At 49.4% G+C, this 18,772-nt stretch overlaps 1 protein-coding gene across 1 annotated transcript; it reads left to right on the plus strand.

Moving 5' to 3' along the window:
* Positions 1-221: 221 nt before the first annotated feature.
* Positions 222-17,352, plus strand: CTPS1 (CTP synthase 1). The gene is made up of 19 exons (XM_012570656.5): positions 222-374; positions 825-1,001; positions 1,320-1,490; positions 2,126-2,226; positions 3,396-3,512; positions 4,128-4,211; positions 4,456-4,536; positions 6,161-6,312; positions 7,783-7,915; positions 9,326-9,414; positions 10,227-10,321; positions 10,839-10,901; positions 11,669-11,712; positions 12,442-12,538; positions 12,786-12,841; positions 12,926-13,022; positions 13,300-13,444; positions 14,471-14,561; positions 15,809-17,352. Exons 1-18 carry the CDS (start codon positions 278-280, stop codon positions 14,553-14,555), a joined length of 1,884 nt encoding a protein of 627 aa, XP_012426110.3. The 5' UTR covers positions 222-277; the 3' UTR covers positions 14,556-14,561; positions 15,809-17,352.
* Positions 17,353-18,772: the final 1,420 nt, after the last annotated feature.

Below are 18,772 nucleotides of genomic sequence, written 5' to 3' on the forward strand. Positions count from 1 at the left end.
CCCATCCCTGTAAGTGTACAAGAAAGGTGTGGATGCGGCACTTGGGGATATGATGAGGAGGTGTTAGCTCGTAGGTTTGGCACTCGGGGACATAATGAGGAGGTGTTAGCTCGTAGTTTGGACTAGGGGATAATAAAGGCCTTTCCCACCGGAGCGCACCCCCCGATCCTCAGAGCGCTCCCGCTCTCCGTGAGGCGCTGAGGGCGGGCGGGGGGCGGGGCTATCCGCAGGCTCCGGCCCCGCCCCGCGCAGGCGCAGAGCCGCCGCTGGGCCTCACATGCGGTTCCCAGCCGAGCCGGCCGGGAGTAGCAGCGGCGCCGCGCGCGCTCCCCGCACCCCCCCGCCCGCACTATCCGCGCGCCCGGCGGCCGCAGGTGAGAGCGGCGGGCGGGACCACCCGCGCGGCGGTGCGGGGGGAGGAGCGGGAGCACGCGGACCTCGCGGGCCTGGCGGCGGGGCCGCGCGGGCGGCGCGCGGCGGTGGCGGGAACCGGCGGCGGGCGGAGCGGGCGGGGCGCCGGCCCTCAGCGGCGGCGGGGAGCGGCGCGGGGGTCGCCGTCAGGGATGGCAGCGGCGCGGGGGTCGCGGTCAGGGATGGAAGCGGCGCGGGGGTCGCCGTCAGGGATGGCAGCGGCGCGGGGGTCGCGGTCAGGGATGGCAGCGGCGCGGGGGTCGCGGTCAGGGATGGCAGCGGCGCGGGGGTCGCCGTCAGGGATGGCAGCGGCGCGGGGGTCGCCGTCAGGGATGGCAGCGGCGCGGGGGTCGCTGTCAGCGCTCCCCTGGCGGAGCCCGCGCTGAGGCGGTGCCGGTGTGTGTCGCGGCCAGGCGCGGGGCAGATGAAGTACATCCTGGTCACGGGCGGCGTGATCTCGGGCATCGGCAAGGGGATCATCGCCAGCAGCATCGGCACCATCCTCAAGTCCTGCGGGCTGCATGTCACCTCCATCAAGATCGACCCCTACATCAATATCGACGCCGGCACCTTCTCGCCGTACGAGCACGGTGAGTGCCCGTGCTCGGTGTCGGGGCTGTCCCGGCTTGCCGTGAAGGGGCTCCTTTGTACGAGCCTTGTGCCGGTGCTGAGCCTGCGGCCGGCTGCCGGGGCTGCTGTGCCCGCAGCACGGATGTGCTCTGGGCTGGCCTTGCTGCTGCCTCGAGGGGTTCAGTCCCTCCCTCTGCGCTGCTCCTTTCGGTTATAGGAGGCTTTCAGCTCTGTTCGCCGCTCCTAAACTTGCTGTGGCAATCAGGGAAGGAGTTTTCTTATGTTGAATTCTTCCACGTGCTTGACACGCGTGCCTGTGTGCGGTTCTGTGCCTGCAGGAGAGGTGTTTGTGCTGGATGATGGAGGGGAGGTGGACCTGGACCTCGGGAACTACGAGCGCTTCCTCGATATCCGTCTCACCAAAGACAACAACCTGACCACGGGGAAGATCTACCAGTATGTCATTAACAAGGAGAGGAAGGGAGATTATCTTGGCAAAACGGTCCAAGGTGATGCAAAACTTCTTTTCTGGTGCTTAGGAGTGCCTTCTGTATTTCAGTCCTGGCTGGATGCTTTGCCTTTCATCTTTGCTTGAGGCTCTGCACCATCCTGCTTGTGTTTGGACTGTGCTGGGCTTGGCTCCAGCTGTCTAATGTACCCGGATAAATGTGAACAGACTTCAGACCAATACACTTTGGGGTTGTTTGTTAGCTGGTTAAAGTGGTAAATGCTTTTATTAATTCATGTTATTAGAAAACCCAAAGGATTTGTGAGTATCAGATCAGTCCTTTCCATTTTTAACCACTTTCCACAGCTGGTTGACATTAGGACTTTTACAAACAGCTTAAAACAGAGTAACTTTCTCTGCTTAGAGCAAAGAACAGTTTGTGCTTGAATTTTTCTGCTTAAAGGAAATGTTGCTTATGTGTGTTTAAGTTAAGGCAGGGTTCAATTTCCTGCCAAGGCACTTGAAAATCACAGCCAAGAATAATCACTTCAAAAATTCATAGTTCTTTAAAGACAAAAAATCCTGCTCAAGCCCTGTGGGAAGCACTGGCTAGTGATTGTCAGTAATTTGCTCTCTAATGAGTTAAGAGGGAGAAACATATGGGGGCTTTAACCCCTGCCTGGGTTTTTTTTCCAGTTGTTCCCCACATCACAGATGCCATACAGGAGTGGGTAATGAGGCAGGCACGGATTCCTGTGGATGAAGATGGCATTGAACCCCAAGTTTGTGTGATTGAGGTTTGTAACTTCTAAAAAGTAGTAGTTTTGTTTCTTATATGCAGTAAACTGATCTATATGCATATTTTGCATTTTTCTTCACAGAAATGTTCAACTTTGTGTGTTATTGAATGGCTTAAAAATTCCCCTTGTTAACTTCACTTATTCTAATATTTTGAATTGCAGCCTGCAGCTGCCTCATGAGGGGCAGCCCCACAGGACCTCAGGGAACAGCTGGAGCTGTGTCAGGGGAGATCTGGGCTGGAGCTCAGGGAAAGGTTCTTCCCCCAGAGGTGCTGGCACTGCCCAGGGAATGGGCACGGCCCCGAGGCTGCCAGAGCTCCAGGGATGCCCAGGGTGGGGTTGTTGGGGGTCTGGGCAGGCCCAGGGGCTGCACTCAGTGGATCCCTTCCAGCTCAGGATATTCTGTGAATTAACCTACAGAATGAATTTTTTTAGCTCTTGTAACTTAATCTGCCAGTCTGAATTAATTGTGCTGTGCCCTGTTCTTCCTTGGTGCGTGGAGGGAGGGGAGGTGAATCCCCCTCTGGAAACAGTTGTCTTTCCTCCTCCAAGTGACCAGTTCTAGCCCAGACCTGCGACAGGGAATGGCACCAGTTAGTGGTGGCAGTTCTCAGCGAGTTTATGGAACATTCTGCTGCCAGAAAGAGATGGAGCAGGGCGAAGGCTCTGACACTGCTGAGCTGGCTGCTGGGATATGCTAACACAGGAGAGGGAGCTTGTCACAGAGCCCAGGTCATGGTGACTTGGACTCTGTCTGCAGCTGGGGTGCCAATTTCTGTGCCAGGACCACAAGCCCAGATCTCAAGTGCCGAGGAGGCACTGTCTGATGGGGCCTGGGAGGCTCCAAGTGTAGTCTTGCATGTGTCCACTCTATATAGTTCCTAAAACTTAACAGAAATTTTGCTTCTCACTGCCACCTAATGTTCATAAATCATAATTTTCACATCTAAGTCTTTTCTCTGAAGAGAAAATAGAAGTCAAGCCGATGTCTCTGGAGAGGTGCTGCCCGTAGGGGAAGCTGTTTTTGTTGTGGCTTTTTGATTTGTGGGGAAATTATGAAGGTAGAATAGTACCTGGAGAATAGATTGTTAGGTATGTTTTCATGTCTCTAGTGTACACCTCAGGTGCTATTTTGGCAGTAATTCCCAGTGTCTGTGTGTTGCCAGCTCGGGGGCACCGTGGGTGACATCGAGAGCATGCCTTTCATCGAGGCCTTCCGCCAGTTCCAGTTCAAAGCCAAAAGAGAGAATTTCTGTAACATTCACGTCAGTCTGGTTCCCCAGGTAAGGACCTGAAACATATTGCTGGTCAGAGCTTCCTCAGTCCAAAATTTCCTACATAGGTGTTTCGGAAATGCTGTATCTCTAAGTGCTGTTACTTTTGTATTTCTGTGTATATGTAAACTTCTGGCAGAAATGCAGAGATTATATGCTTATGTATTTAAAAAGTCTTATAGGAATTGAACAGGAACTCTTCAAAGGGTGTAAATATGTAATAAAGGCTTGGGAGTTGCAGAAATGCAGCATGAGCATTCCTTGTGTCATACTGAACTGGATTTGACAGAGCAAATTGATAATTACGGAGTGCAGATCAATCTTTGTTCTCTTTTTCCTTTTTCCCATTCTGTCCAGGCCAGGTGCTTTATAGAGAAAAATCAGAAATACACAACATTAGGTATTTGGAGGGAGCAGTGGATAAACCTTAGGCTCTCTGTCCCTCTCCTTCTTGCACTTCTGTGGGCAGACTGGAACTTGGGGTCCTGGGGATTAAAAGGGGCTACGTGAGGTTCATGTGAATTGTCCAAGAACTGAGTCAAAGTTCTTATGAGATGTGTGAGAGTCCTGATTAACCTGCTGAATCATCACAATCTGATGCACCAACTGCTCTTCTCTGCCCAGCCAAGCTCGACAGGGGAGCAGAAGACCAAACCCACCCAGAACAGTGTTCGTGAGCTCAGAGGTCTCGGGCTCTCTCCAGATCTGGTAAGGTTTGTGTTGCACGGCTTTGAATGTAAAAATCTGGCACGTTGCAACAGCAGTCTTGTCTAAGTAATGCTTAATTTGAGAGCTCTTGTATAGTGGTGATAAATAAGGAAAAGAAATAGAGTTTGTGGGTTTTTTTTTCTCAAATCACAAAGACTGCACAAAGCTCTTTTTAGAGGTTTGTTTTATGAATGCCTGAGTGTTTCTGTTTGGTGTCACAGCCCTGATGTTGCTGCTCTGTTAGATTGTTTGCAGGTGCTCCACTCCACTGGATACCTCAGTAAAAGAAAAGATTTCCATGTTCTGTCATGTTGAACCAGAACAGGTAAGGATTGTTGTCTGTGCTTCCTTGCAGTAAATACTGGAGCTGTTTGTGAGATGCTGAGGGGAGTTTTTCTAATGCAGTAGTTGTAGCTCTGTTCTGGTAGCTGCATAATTCATTTGCTGCTTTGTCTTGCCTCCCTTCCTGACACATGGACCAATTCTTTTTGTGCCATCACCCAGGTTTTCTTGTAAGGTGATTGGTGCAAGCTTAGAGGGTTCTATGGTATCTAAGGTGATTTCTGAATCACTGTTTTGACCTTAATTGCAGTTCCACATTCCTTCTGTGAACATAGAAGAATGGGATTTTCCAGTATTTAGAGGTGAAAGGATATATGACTGTACCTCATACACTGCTCTTTTCACAATATTATTCTTCTGCCCAAGAATTCGTGAGGAGAGATTTCACAGGGAGGTTGAAATGGTGTTTGGGAGAAGCATTGCTTCACTTGAAGTTTGTGATATGCACAAATTCCACTTTTGCACGATTCTATACTGAGACTTGTAACACATTCTGAGGTGGATCTTGGAAAATAGTCAAAGGTATGTAGACAGAGTTTTAGCACTTTCTAATCCAGCTGGAGCTGGAAGAATGTTGTCTTTTTGTGAAAGACTGAATATAACTTTGAAATCCCAGATTCTGTCAAGTAATTTTTATTAATCTGTTCTACAGCAAGACCAAACTTGAGTCCTGCAATTTCGAGCACTGCACTGCTGGCAATAATGTTGATGTGTCATCAGTAAAATATCTACCTCTTGTTAGCTAGGAATTCAAAATAAGTTGGCTCTTGTCCCTTTCCAGGAAATTTAATGCAGTTCTATATTGTTGTTGCTCTGGCTGCTGTTGCACTTGGATTGAGAAGTGAACAGCACTGAGGGTAAAAGAGGAAGATGTGCAGCTAAGGAGGTTTGACTGGTACAGATTTCAGTACTGAAACCTGCTTTCATTTGGGTCAGTTGAAATTAGGATTTCAAAAAGTTTTGCCAGTGTGTTTTGGATCTTTAAAGTACAGGTTCATTATTAATGGACAGGTGACAGTTGTCCTGAGCCATCTTTTCCCATTTCAGTGAACTAGAACTGTTGATTTAGATTTTCCTCATTGACCTAAGAATTCTTTGCTCATAATTGTGTAATCCCAAATTTGACTAGGGGCACCCTGTAAACTTTTTATTTTTTGCTGTATGGGGGTGACAGATTTCCCTGGGTTTCACTCATAGACTGCAAGCCCTGGTTAGGAAGGACAGTGGTGGGAAGGGGGATGCTGTGCCTGTGGCAGTTTGACTGTAGCTTCACTTGGGATTCTGTATCACAGGAGTCTCTCTGGAGTGTTCTTTGAGCTTTGCTGAGTGCTGCTCACGTAATGTGCTGGGCAGCTGACTCTCCTGCTGCTGGGTTACTGTGTTATAGCCCTTCCCAAGGGGCTCCAGGGAGCAGCAATGCCTTGGAAGTGCTGAAAATGGTTTTTTCAAGCATAAGGAATTGATATGTTATTCAACACATTATTGCCTGGAAGTCTAGGTGGTCATATGGTTTTCTGCTAGAGACAGGAACTCTGAATATCTGAGTAAAAATGATTGTACAGGCACTGGATGGCTGTGTTGCAATGATATCCTTATTTTATGAACAGGTCATTTGTGTTCATGATGTCTCCTCCATCTACCGGGTTCCTCTGCTGCTGGAGGAGCAGGGAGTTGTGGATTACTTCAGGCACAGGCTGGACCTTCCCATCGAGAGGCAGCCCAGGAGGATGCTCATGAAGTGGAAGGAGATGGCTGACAGGTGAGCTGCATTGCTGGGCACACTGCAGCACACTTCAGGATTGGTTTCTGTTCTTGGCTGTTGCTTGTTTGAGATTATGAGTGTTATTCCCTATTCCTCAACTGTTCTTACATGTTCACATTGTTTTTTTCCTTTCGCTCAGAGCCCCATCCAAGCTTGAATGTTTCCAAGGTGGGGAATCCACAGCTGCTGTAGGTGACCTGTGCCAGTGCCTCATCACTCTCATTGTACAAAATTTCATCCTTCTATCTAGCCTAAATCTCTTCTGTTTTAGATTAAAACCATCACCACTTGTCTGGGCACAGCAGACCCTACTAAAAAGTCTGTCCTTATGTTTCTCATAAATCCTCTTACTGGAAGGCTGCCATAACGTCTCCCTGGAGCTTTTTCTTCTTCAGGCTGAATCACCCCAGTTCCCTCAGCCTTTCTCCATAAAATCCTGTGAGATAAACTTATGAGATCCTTATCTTATATTGGAAGTGTACTGTCTGAGTCAAACTCAGCTTCAAGTAATTAAAAGCTGGACACCTCTGTCCTCCCTTTTTATAAAAAAACCTCTCAGTAACATTACAATGTGTTGAAATCCTTGTGTAGCTATATGGACATGTCAGGAGTGTCAAAGAACATCTTTGAGTGTGCTTTCAGGCAAGTGAGACAAGTGTTTGGTACTTGTATTGAGACTCCTTGGACACTGGGGTTTTTTCTTGTGAGGAATAGACTCCATGTTCATGGGGAAATAGAGTATTTTCAGAAAGGGTTTGAATGTCAGCTGAAGCCTTAACTATGCTTGTTCTTATAAGAAGTTAATTTTCAAGATCTGGATGGTTTCCTTGATTTCTGTGCCTGACATAAGCCAGCCCTGTCAGTAACATTTCCTTTTGATGGGGAATGCTCTTGTCACCAGCTGGGCTGAAGGTATTTAGCAATTCTGAGAGAAACTTTAAACAAACTCTTGGCTGTGGCCAGGAATGCTGTGTTGAGTCCTGTGCTGCCAGGTGCTGGGGATTGAAAGTGGAGGCAGCACAGCCTTAGGACTGCAGAAATGCTTTCTGTGTTTGTAGCTGCTGATACGAGCTCAGCAGCAGCGTGGGAAGATGCTGTGCAGTACAAACATACACCAAGCTGTGCTTTGATCCTCTCCTAGGAGTTCACTGCAGCCTTTGAATCTAATACAGCTTCCTGAAAAGGCAGCTTGGATCTGCTCAGAATGGCTTTTCATCATCAGGGGAGATAAGTTAATTTATATATGGCTTTCTGCAACTGTTTTCCTCCGTCATTGTTCTGGTTTTGATCTTGCTTTGATGTTTCTAAATCATAATTATTATAAAAGGTCACTCTTCCAAAGACGTCAGCTCTGTTGGACACACTTAGGAGAACACAGCTGTTTGTTCCTTGGAAAGCTGAACAGAATTGCCTTCCTTCCCTCTCCTGTTACTGCTGGAATAACCTGTGTGTTCTGGTGTTCTGCAGGTATGACCGTCTGCTTGAAACATGTTCCATTGCACTGGTGGGCAAATACACCAAGTTTTCTGACTCCTACGCATCTGTCATCAAAGCCCTGGAGCACTCTGCCCTGGCCATCAACCACAAACTTGACATTAAGGTAGGGATGGGTCTGAGTGTGGAGAAAAATCTCCACCCATCCTACTTCCACCTGCACTGATGCCTATCCTAATTCAGATTTTCACAAACCCATAGACAGAAAGGGAGAAGTGATTCAGCCACTGAACATCCAAATTATCCTTGCATCAAAACAACTGTTTTGATTGAAAGAGCTGTTGAAAGAGCTGTTATCAGGCCTAAACCAGCTTCAGAGCAAACCAGCCTCTCCTCCTGTGAGCTGAAGTGGATGGAATCTCCTCAATGCTCACTGTTGTGTGCTGGGCTGTGACAATGATGGGTGAATTGGAGGGGGACACTCTGCTTTCATTTCTCTGACACTTGTTGCAAGCGATTTGTTTTGGGGGTTGTTGCTGTTAATCTTGTGGTACTCTGGTTTTATTATGCTCCTGCCTCAGGCTTTATTAAGGTTTTCATGCTGGTTTGGATGCACAGATGCTTTCAGGGGTCTTGATCATAGCAGAAAGCTCTGAAGAGGTGAAATATGTACCTGTTACTAGAAATTTTATTTTCATTTCAATAGACTTCTAAATGTTCAGCAGTCCCATGATGTCAGTGAGTCATGGAAATATGTGGTTGCTTTTTAACAGTACTGATAGAGGTCAGGCTTTCCTTTCAGCTTCCAAAATCAGCAGAGGTGAAAATAAGCAAAACAAGAAAGACAGGTAAAGTACAGACCCTGGCACAGCTGTGTCTGAGTGGCTCAGAAGTGAAGTGAGCTCTGTGAGCCTTGTGCAGGGAGATCTCGTGCTGAAGAACTGAGTAGCTGTGGTTAGTTAAAGAACTGGTTGGTAGTTTTGCAAGTTCTAAAAAACAAACAAAAAAAGGACAAAATGGTTCCTTAAAAGGGTTAGCAGCCTGCCAGAACATCCAGAAGTTCAGAGGTACTGGAATGCTGGAGATGAGAAAATGGAAAAAGTGCAGGGTTTTTTTCCATTGTCGTAACACCCTTTAATTACAGCAGCCTGTGTTTCACCATAGCCTATTTCTTCTGCCATGCCTTTTGAAGATGTTTATTTGATGAGAGAGGGATAGTTCCCCCCCTTTCTCTGTTGTGGTTTGAGTCTGCACAGCCCCCTGTTCCCACCTTGCATTAGCACCTCACATTGAACATTACAGGCTGGGGCTCAGGGCCTTGGTGTAAGTCACAGCAGAGCTGCAGAGAAGGGAGGACAGAGAAATGGGTTCTGTATGTGCACCAAGAGCAGAATGGTGAGGAAAGGAGTTTTGTTGGCTAACAGATGGGAAATCAGCCCAGAAAAAACTATCCATTAGGAAACAAATCCAGAGCTGTCCAGGAGGAATGATGGTGTCTTAATTTAGTGAGGATTCAGGAGATCCTGTACACTCTTGAGGTAATACCTCATCATCCTTTTTTTGGATTTCTTCCCAGTACATTGACTCTGCTGACTTGGAGCCAGACACTCTGCAGGAGGAGCCTGTCAGGTACCACGAGGCATGGCAGAAGCTCTGTGGTGCTGAGTAAGTTCTGCTGTGGCCCTTTCCTTGGAGAACGTCTGATAAACTGTTTTCAGCACACTCTGGCGAGGCCCCAAACACCTGTCAGGCGCATTTAGGATAAGACATTAAATGGAGAATTGTTAAATCAGTGAGGGAAGTGGGAGAAATGATCGTGCTGGTGAGGATATGCCCACCTGCATGATCAGGTGGAAACAGTGAGAGGAAATCAGGAGAAAGGAAAGGTACTGGTGAAGGCTTTTAAAGCCAGAGTGAGAATGGAAGGTGTAAATGGAGTAACAAGTTCTTCATAAATAAAATGTGAGAGGGGGGAAAAGCGTTAGTATGCAGAGCAGTGCCAAGAATTAGCACAAAAACAAGAACAAGTGGGGCTTGTTACCCCTCAGGGCCAGCAGGATTTGTGTGAGAGCAGAAGAAAGAACCTCCTGCAGAGTTTGGTGTTAGGAAAACCTGACATTTAGCCAGGGGTTTCCTCAGCATGGGCCTGGCTGGGTGATGTGTTTGCAAACATGTTTGATACAGGGTGTGTGAGTCCCACAACATGAACATTTCAGCATGGTAACCTGTGATAGATTTGGGATCTCTCTTTGGGAAGGTAAAATTGGCATTTATGAAATATTTCCCCCTCTTTATGTGATGACAGCTCATGTGAAGTCATGTGGAAACTGCTGCAGCCAGGCCTTGCCACATGGCTACTTCAGAGCCCTTTTCAGGAGAGAGGTCTTGCAAGGCCAAGATTTCATGGGAGGGAGGTGATTTGTGGGTGTGTGGTTTGGGACAACCATGCTGAATGGAATCTTTTCATCTTCGTGCAGTGGAGTTCTGGTTCCTGGTGGATTTGGTGTTCGAGGGACAGAAGGCAAAATTCAAGCTATTTCCTGGGCAAGGAAACAGAAAAAACCCTTTTTAGGTGAGAAACGTGTTTAATCCATAAGAAGAAATAAAGGAAAGGAAGTTGAACAACAGCCTAACTGGTGTGCAGCAGGAGCTCCCCTGATCTTCACTGGTGTCTGGGATGAGCAGTTTTGGAGGCAGCTGTCTGAGGAAGGCAGTGATCTGTGCTGAGCAGGGAATGCAGCCTCAGCCCTGGTTAGCTCTGAAGTGGTCAGAGTTGGCTGGGATGTGCTGAGAAGGAGTCTGTAATGAGGGGATGGCAGTCTGGGCATGTTTTAGATCAGGCTGTGGTGATCTTGGCACCAGGAAACATGAGACTGCATTTCAGTGAAGTGTCTGTGGTGAGAGACTTGACTGGTGTATGAGCAGAGGGGATGGGAAAGGGGGAGGTAAAGCTTGTCAGGACTACAGACCCCTGAGTCCCAGTCCAAGATCTGCCTCATGCAGATTTTCTGACTTGGGATACTCTGTGAGGCTGTGTGGGCTCAGAGTTCCTGTCCTGCCCTGATCCATGTCCTGCCTTTCCTCCACAGGAGTCTGTTTGGGAATGCAGTTGGCAGTGGTGGAGTTTGCTCGCAGTGTCCTTGGTTGGCAAGGTAATGGCACAAAACTTCCTGCCTTTGGGTTGCTTGAGTAATACCTGTGATTTTTTTAGATACTGTGATTTTAAATTTTTCATAGGTAAGTTTAATTTTTTTACCTAGACCTGTAAAAATCCCTATCTCTTTTGCTAATTCAAAGTAAAAAGAGGAATTTCCTTAACCTATTTGAATAAAAATCAATGGAGTTAGTCATGCTTGTAATGACAGAAAGCTTCCTATTGCTCAACATGAGATTGTTAGCTCCTGAATGAAACACCTTGGCAGCTAAATTCCCACTGCAGCCAGTGGGAATAAACCCAAAAAACAATTCAGCCAGCCAGCAGCTGCAGCTCCTTCAGTGAGTGGAGTTACCTTCTGAGCCTCACTGCTTGGATTGAGCAGGTCCCTGTTAACAGAACTCCCTTCAGAGAGTGCTAAATTAAGTTCTCAGCCTGACTCTTTGATTCTATCCAGTAATGAGGGTGGGGAAAAATGAGTTTCTCCGACCATTCTGCTCCTTTCCCCCTCCCTGCCTTTATTTCTGTATTTGAAGCTGTTGAATGTGTGTTTTTCCTGAATGAGGGTGGGTTATCCTACAACTGCAGCCTTTGAAATGGACACTGAGCAGTGCTGACAGCCCTGTTCTGCTGCCTGGGGTGTTCTGTGCCTGAGGGGGCTCAGCACAGCTGGGGATGAGGAGCAGCTGGCCCTGGGGCAGTCCTGGAGGGGATAACATGGTGTGAGCCTTTCTGTGTTCCTGACTGCTGAACGTTACCTTGCAGATGCAAACTCAACAGAGTTTGACCCCAAAACTTCTCATCCAGTGGTGAGTTTATGGAGATTTACCTGTGATATCCTTACTTGACTTCCCTGCACATCCCTGGGCATGATTTCCAGGGGAAGCTGTGGCTGTTCCTGGATCCCTCAGAGTGTCCAAGGCCAGGCTGGACAGGACTTGGATCAGTCTGGGTCAGGGGAAGGTGTCCCTGCATGGCAGGGGTAGCACTGGATGAGCTTTAAGGTTCCTTCCAACTCCAACTGTTGTATGATAGCTCCAGACAGACCTGAATTCCTGGGAGCATTTGTGAAAGGCTCTGTGTTTCTGGTGCAGGGTCTGCCATAATGATTGGCTTCTCCTGTAATTTAAAATGCTACTCAAAGGGAGGAAGTTATCAGAAAACAATTTATGATGTTATTTATCAAAGAGCGAGCCATTCTGATTTGGGCTTTTCCATAAATGTGCTTGTTTGTTTAACACTGCAGTTCAGTAAACAGCACAGTATTGGTGTGTGCAATCTGTGTAAACTCTGAGTTCTGTGAAAGTTCCCTGAATATCCTCAAACCTCCCATATATGTCCTGTGCAGCCTGTACTGAACAACTCAGCCAGCTAACCTAGTTCTCTTGGTCTGCCGTGTCAAGACAGTGTTCCTGGGGTGGTTTTCTTGGTTTTTTGCATGAATGTTGGTGGGATTTCTTTTTCTTTTTATGTGTCAGAGTCTGCCTGTTACTCTTATTCCTCCCTGATTCTCACCTCCCTCTGAATTCTTTCCACAGGTCATAGACATGCCAGAACATAATCCTGGGCAAATGGGTGGGACAATGAGGCTTGGCAAGAGGAGGACACTTTTCCAAACTAAGAATTCAGTCATGAGTAAGGCACTTCTTGCCTCTTCTGGAAATGTTTCCTGGGAATGGCTTGCATGTGTGTGGGATGGGGAAGTGAGACCTGGGCATGTTGAAGCATCCTTGAATGCCAGGTGTTCACAGACTGTTCTGGCGGGGAATGGGGATCAGGGAATTTGATCCCCTCCAGAAGTAGCAGATTCTGAAGGATGCTGAGAAGTGAATGTGCTAAAAGCTGTGATCACTGCTCTAAGAACATCTTACTTGTGCTGCAGGGAAGCTGTATGGAGATCATGATTTCTTGGAAGAGAGACACAGACACAGATTTGAGGTAAAAATGCTCATATAGGTATTGAGCTTTCCTGTGTAATCCAGACACAAGAGATCATGGTTTGTCTTGCTTTTGGTGTTCTAGGTCAATCCAGAACTGAAAAAGTGTTTTGAAGAGCAAGGTCTGAAGTTTGTGGGGCAGGATGAGGAGGGAGAGCGGATGGAAGTGGTTGAGCTGGAAGGTGAGTCCTTCAGCAGTTGGTTTGTGGGTGTGGGATGGACAAGGGAAAGTGTTGGAGGGTAATGGAGCAGGTTTTCATGGGGGACCCGTTCACACTGTCTCAGTTCCATCCATAAAATGATGGTAAAAATAAAATAAAATCCGATGTTGCTCTCCATTTATGGACAAAAATGGAAATACTTCCCTATCACCAGGGCTTCAACATTATCAGGATTTTACCTGCAGTTCAGCCACAAGCTTGAGAGACTTGACATGAATGTTTTGTTTGTTCCTCTCAGAGCATCCTTTCTTTGTTGGTGTTCAGTATCACCCCGAGTTCCTGTCCAGGCCCATCAAGCCATCACCCCCATACTTTGGGCTCCTCCTGGCATCTGCAGGGAGACTCACCCACTACCTGCAGAAGGGCTGCAGGCTCTCCCCCAGGTGGGTTTAAGGCAGATCCCAGTCAGAGCTGTCACAGGACAGTGCTGCTTCCTGCAGGATAACTCAGAGCATCCTCTTGGCACACAGCTCCTGGGGATAACTTGGTATTTTTCCACCCCTTCTTCTTTCCTTCCACCCCTTCTTCTTTCCTTCCTCCCCTCTTTCCCCTCTCTGGTGTGTTGAGGCTGATTGTGGGGCCACAGAGCTGTCCTGCACAGAGGCCTTGGCTTCAGGGAGAGGAGCTTGTGCTGTGTCAGTCGGGGTCTTTGGGGAAACTGAGGTTGGGCCTGCTCTTTTACATGACTAGAGACCTTGTGGCCTTTTCCCTACATTCCTCACACAAGTCCCACGTACCAGGTTAGTCCATAAGAAACTTGTTCCTGTTGCTGGTTTAAAGAACAGGCCCTGCTGGTTGCAGCCTCTTTTTTTTTTATTATTTTTTAATTTTTTTTTATTCTGACTTCAGCTTTCTTTGTTTCAGTTTGCAAAGCAAGTGGTGTTTTGGGTGGATTTAGTGGTGCAGTTACATGGTGCTGCTTTCCCCAGTGCCTGCCATTCCCTCTGGCACTCAGCACTGTGCAGCAAACACTTGGTACTGGCCCGTTCTCCTCCTCACAGAGGGCATCGAGGGGTTGCTGAGTGCTGACAGGCACTAAACAAAAACCAGACCAAAGGCAGAGGAGAAATAGCAGTGCCTGTGTCAAACCCAGGCAAATACAATGCCAAAAGGAGAGTGGTTGCTTTGTGGGCTGAGCTGCAGTGCAGCTGCACCGTGGGATTTCTGTGTTGGTGCCAACATCAGAGTGGTCAGGTGTGGTCCAGAAGAGTTTCATGTGTGAGGCACTCTCATTTCAGTGCCTCCAAGGGTGGAGGGATATTTGAATTCTCTGCTTTTGCACGTTTGAGTTTGAAATGGCTCCTAGCAGCAGAGGAGCTGAAGTTTTCCCTGTGCTGCAGCATCCCACATGAATTTTCTGTCCTTAAAGCCCTTGTGCTCCCTTAACCCCAAATCTTTTACTCCTGCAGGGACACCTACAGTGACCGGAGTGGCAGCAGCTCTCCTGACCTGGAGATAACAGAGCTGAAGTTCCCTTCAGCAAATCATGACTGATTCCTGGTAATGTTTAATGACCTCAGCCTCTTCCTTTTGGAAAGCATTTCTTGGCCAGTCTTTGCTCCTGGCAACTGAGCAAAGAGGTTTTTGGTAGACAGCTGGGGCCCCATGAGATGTGCTGGTGCTCACACGTGTTCCAGCTGTGCTGAGGGCTGGGTGCTGCCTGTCTGTGCCACAGCTGGGGATGGGTGTCCCCTTAGCGAAGTGACACACAATAAAACAGAAATACACACAGAGGAATTTGGGGTTAGATTTGGATAAAAGCATTAGTGGAGCACACCTGAAAATGAGGGCAGAGCTGCATAAGGGGTTGCTGGGTTTAGGAAATTCATTATTTTGCAGTCCCTCACTGTAGTAAAATAATATCTTGGAAGTATCCATTGTGTCCATTTCCTGGGACAGCAGTTCTGTCAGACCTAGGGCTCCGTAAGGGCTGCAGCTGTTTGTTACAGGGATGTGAAAACTGGATGGACACAGTCCTGCGAAGGAGAAGACACTAAAACCTGGCACTCAGACTGCACCAGCAAAACAGGCAGACTTTAAATTTGCATTCTCCCTCTGTGCAGTGGGTGATCATGGATGTGACACCTGCCCCTGCTCTGGCTGGTTTGTGTGGGGGTTTTGCAGGAGTTGGGCAGCATCTGCACACACCTGTGGGGTGACAGCAGGGCTCCAGTGCTGAGTGCCAGGGCACTGAAGAGGTCCTGCCCCTTCCTTTGTGTTCCTGGCACTTCCAGAGTGGCTGCAGAGGGAAAGCAGGGTCAGCCCCAGTCTGTCACAGGAGTGCTCCCCATCCCTGGGCACAGCACTGGGGCCAGATGTGATTGCTGGGTGTTGGGCTGTTCCACAACACCAAGAGCTGAAGAATTCTCCCTGTAAATTTTGATCCTAAAGGTACTCTGAACCTTGGTCTCCCTGACAGTATTCCCTGCGTTCCCTAATGGGGCAGGTCTGGTGGCTTGGAGGAAGCTGTGGGGAGGGTGGCCGTGCCCCTGGGACTTGTCTCAGCCCAGCTCTCGGAGGGCTGCATGACAGTGAAAATGTTGCTTTGTGCTGGCCATGGGCAGGGGTTCAGTCCTGTGCTCTGTGAGGAAGGAGCCTGTGTCCAGGGGAGCAGCCCAGTCCCCTTGGAGGTGCCACAGTGCCCCTGTGAAGCTGGCAGACACCCGAGCTGGGCACAGGGCTCTGGCCAGTGCTGTGCAGTTCCAGCCTGTCAGTAATTCCTGCTCCTTTTCTCTCTCCCTCTCCAGGTGTGTCCTTGCTGCAGAGAGGAGTCTCCATTAGGTTTTCCAGGTGTTCTTACAGCAGTAGCTTCAACACCCTCAGCTTTGGGCTTTCCTAACTTATGGGTTTATAATTTTTGTTCTGAGATGCTGTCCCTTATTTCCTCAGCTCTTTATTTTCTCTATAGATCTTGGTTATTTGTGGAGGAGAGTTCACAGAGGCCCCTCCCAACTTCCTTCAGTTGCACCAGCTTGGAGGTCGAAGCAAACTGGGGTGTGGGATTTGCTGTGTTGAGGGGAATCCCATGGCACACGTCCTTCCCAGTGCAGGGTGCCTTGGACACAGTGGAGTTGCTTTCTCCAGTCTTTCTGCTCCCTCCTCAGGCATTACTTACTGGTGGAATTATGGGTGGCACAAGATTTTGGGGGCTGGCTTAGTGTCTGTGCTGCAGAGAGGGCTCTGGGCAGCTTCATGCATCCTTTTTGGTTTGGGTTTTTTTTTTTTTTTTTTTCAGGGAAAAGGGAAGGGGATGATTTTTGGTTTGTTTCTGTTTTTTCAGTAGCATTTGCAAACCTTTGGCATTGGTGCTCTTGGTGCATTCATTGTCGCCATGAATTTGTAACCAGGAAGATCTTCCTGGAGCAGTGTTACCCTGGAACACGCTCAGCTCTGGCTGAGTGTCACTGCAGGGATGTGATTAACTGGGATCAGGTGGGGTGGCAGAACAAACTGCCAGGGCAGCCCTGACCCCAGGGGTCCGTGTGAGCCCTCCTGTGCTCCTGGAGCTGCTCCTGGGCTGGAAACTCCGACCCCTTGCATCAAGGGGGAGGTGAGAACAGAGTGAACCACTGAACCACTTCCACTGCTGCCTTGACCTGTGTCCCTGGCCTGGGACACAGCAGCTCCTGGTGCTTTTTCGTGGATTTGAAGCGGAGCCTTTTGTTGCCTTTTTGTCCACGCTGGAGCCGTGTCTGGGCTCCTGCAATGGGAGCCTTCCTCCTCCAAGGGCTGTTCTGAGCGAGGGCTCAGCTCCCTTCAGTGTTGCTGCCTCGGGTGGTGGCTGCTGCTGTCCAGCTGAGAGGTGCTGAGGGGCTGAGCTGTCTCGGTTCCCTGCCTGCTGCAGCCGTGGAACAACCCCTGTGTGGCCTTGGAGGGGGGAGGAAGGAAGGAAAGCGTCTCCCTTGTCTGATGTTGCACGCTCAGACTTCAGCAGCTCCGTGGATTTTGGGAGAGCTGCATGGTCACACCTGGCTGAGCCACAAAACAAACCCTGTCCCTCCCCAGCCCCCCTTGCTTTAGTCCTCAGTTGTTTTAAATATTCCCCGTAAAGCTGCTGTGAGCCCGGAGAGCTTGGAGCATTCCTGATGTGCCAGTTCCAGCTGCTGTGCAGGAATTCTCCAGTTGCAGTGCTCTGCTGCTGCCCAGTCCTGCCCTGGCCTGGCTGTCCTGGGGCATGGTGAGATCCTCTCTCAGCTGCAGCACAACTGTGGTTTTTTCCTCCTGAAATGTTTGTTTTGGCCAAAACTGTGCAACTGACTCGGTCATTAAATGCTCATTTGTAACAAACTGAGTAAGGAGCCCTGAGCCTGCTCTGTTCCTGCCTGCTCGGAGTACAAAAATGCCCAACCTTGAATTAATCCCCTCTAAGCTAGCAAAAACTTGTGAGCTGTATTCACAGTGGGTTTAGATGTGGAGCTCTGAAGTTCTGAGCTTCCTTCCAGCTCTGGAGGAACCTGGGGAGCCTGGGCTGAGCCTGTGGGCTCTGCAGGGCAGGAAAGGCTTTGCAGTGGCTTTGGGCTGCCCTGGGAGGGTTTGTCCCACCCCCCTCCTCCACAGCTGGGATGTTTCTTGCCCGGTGCAGGACATGCAGGACCGGGCCCCTGGTCAGAGCTGTGTCCCTGGGCACGGGGGGATGTGGGGTGTCAGTGCCACCACTCTCTCCCCAGAGCAGCCTCAGCCCTGGCTCTGGGTGCAGGGACACGTCCTGGGAGCACCTTCACCCAAGGGCCCCCTGTGCTTCTGGGGTGCCTCAGGGAGCACAGGCTGTGCCTTCCATCCCCATCCTGGCCCTGCTCTCCCTCCCCACCGGGGCTCAGCCCTGCGCTGCCAGCAGTGCACAAACCGCGGCCAGGAACTTGGTATTCTTTTATTTATAAACAAATCAAGGTAAAATAAGTGCAGAGGAAAGCACTGGCTGACCCCGCCGGGGCCGGCTCGCACCGAGGGGCCCCAGCCCCGGGCTGGCACAGGCTGAGCTACAGGACAAAAAGCCATTTTGCCTTTTTATTACTTTGGGGGTTGGGGTATTTTTTTTTTCCTTTTTTTTTTTTTTGCAACTTTGCCCCTTAGGGGTAAACCTGACTCAGTGCAAGAGCCTGGAGGGTTGGTCACCACAGGGTCGGTCCTGCTGCCGGCCAGGCCCTCGAGGCTGAGCTGGGAGCTCCGGATGCAGAGGTGAGCTGGGAACAGAAGTGCGTGGAGTGGAGATTCCGTCCCAGCCCTTGGGTCACTGCAGAGGAAGCGTGCTGAGCTGGGGGCACACACTGGGGACCGTCACCCCTGTCCCGCTCAGGCCAGGCTGGTGACAGTGATGCTCCGGGGTCTGGGCAGCCCCGAGCTGGCAGCTGCTGTCCGGGGGACACTGCGGTGACACAGCTGGTGGCTCCACTCCGACACTCCTCCTGCAGCTGCAGAAACGTATCTGGGACCACGGGAAGCACTCAAGTGCCATCAAAAATAAATACATTAAATTGCCTGAGACCAACAGGTGCCTCGGGAAGGGCAAAGCCCTCACAGGAAGAGCGATGCCAGGACAGGTCACCACCCTGGGATGCTCTGGCCAGACCCAAAACCCTCACACACGCTGAGCTGGGACAAACTCTAGAGGAGCAGGAGTGCCCCTGGGAAGACAAACCTTAGCAGCTCTGGCTAAAAATCACCAAGAGTTGCGAGTTCAACACAGGTAGAAAAATCATCTCATAGTTTGAAAC

The sequence above is a fragment of the Taeniopygia guttata genome, chromosome 23 (assembly GCF_048771995.1).
Source record: "Taeniopygia guttata chromosome 23, bTaeGut7.mat, whole genome shotgun sequence".
In the NCBI taxonomy this organism is placed as follows: domain Eukaryota; kingdom Metazoa; phylum Chordata; class Aves; order Passeriformes; family Estrildidae; genus Taeniopygia; species Taeniopygia guttata.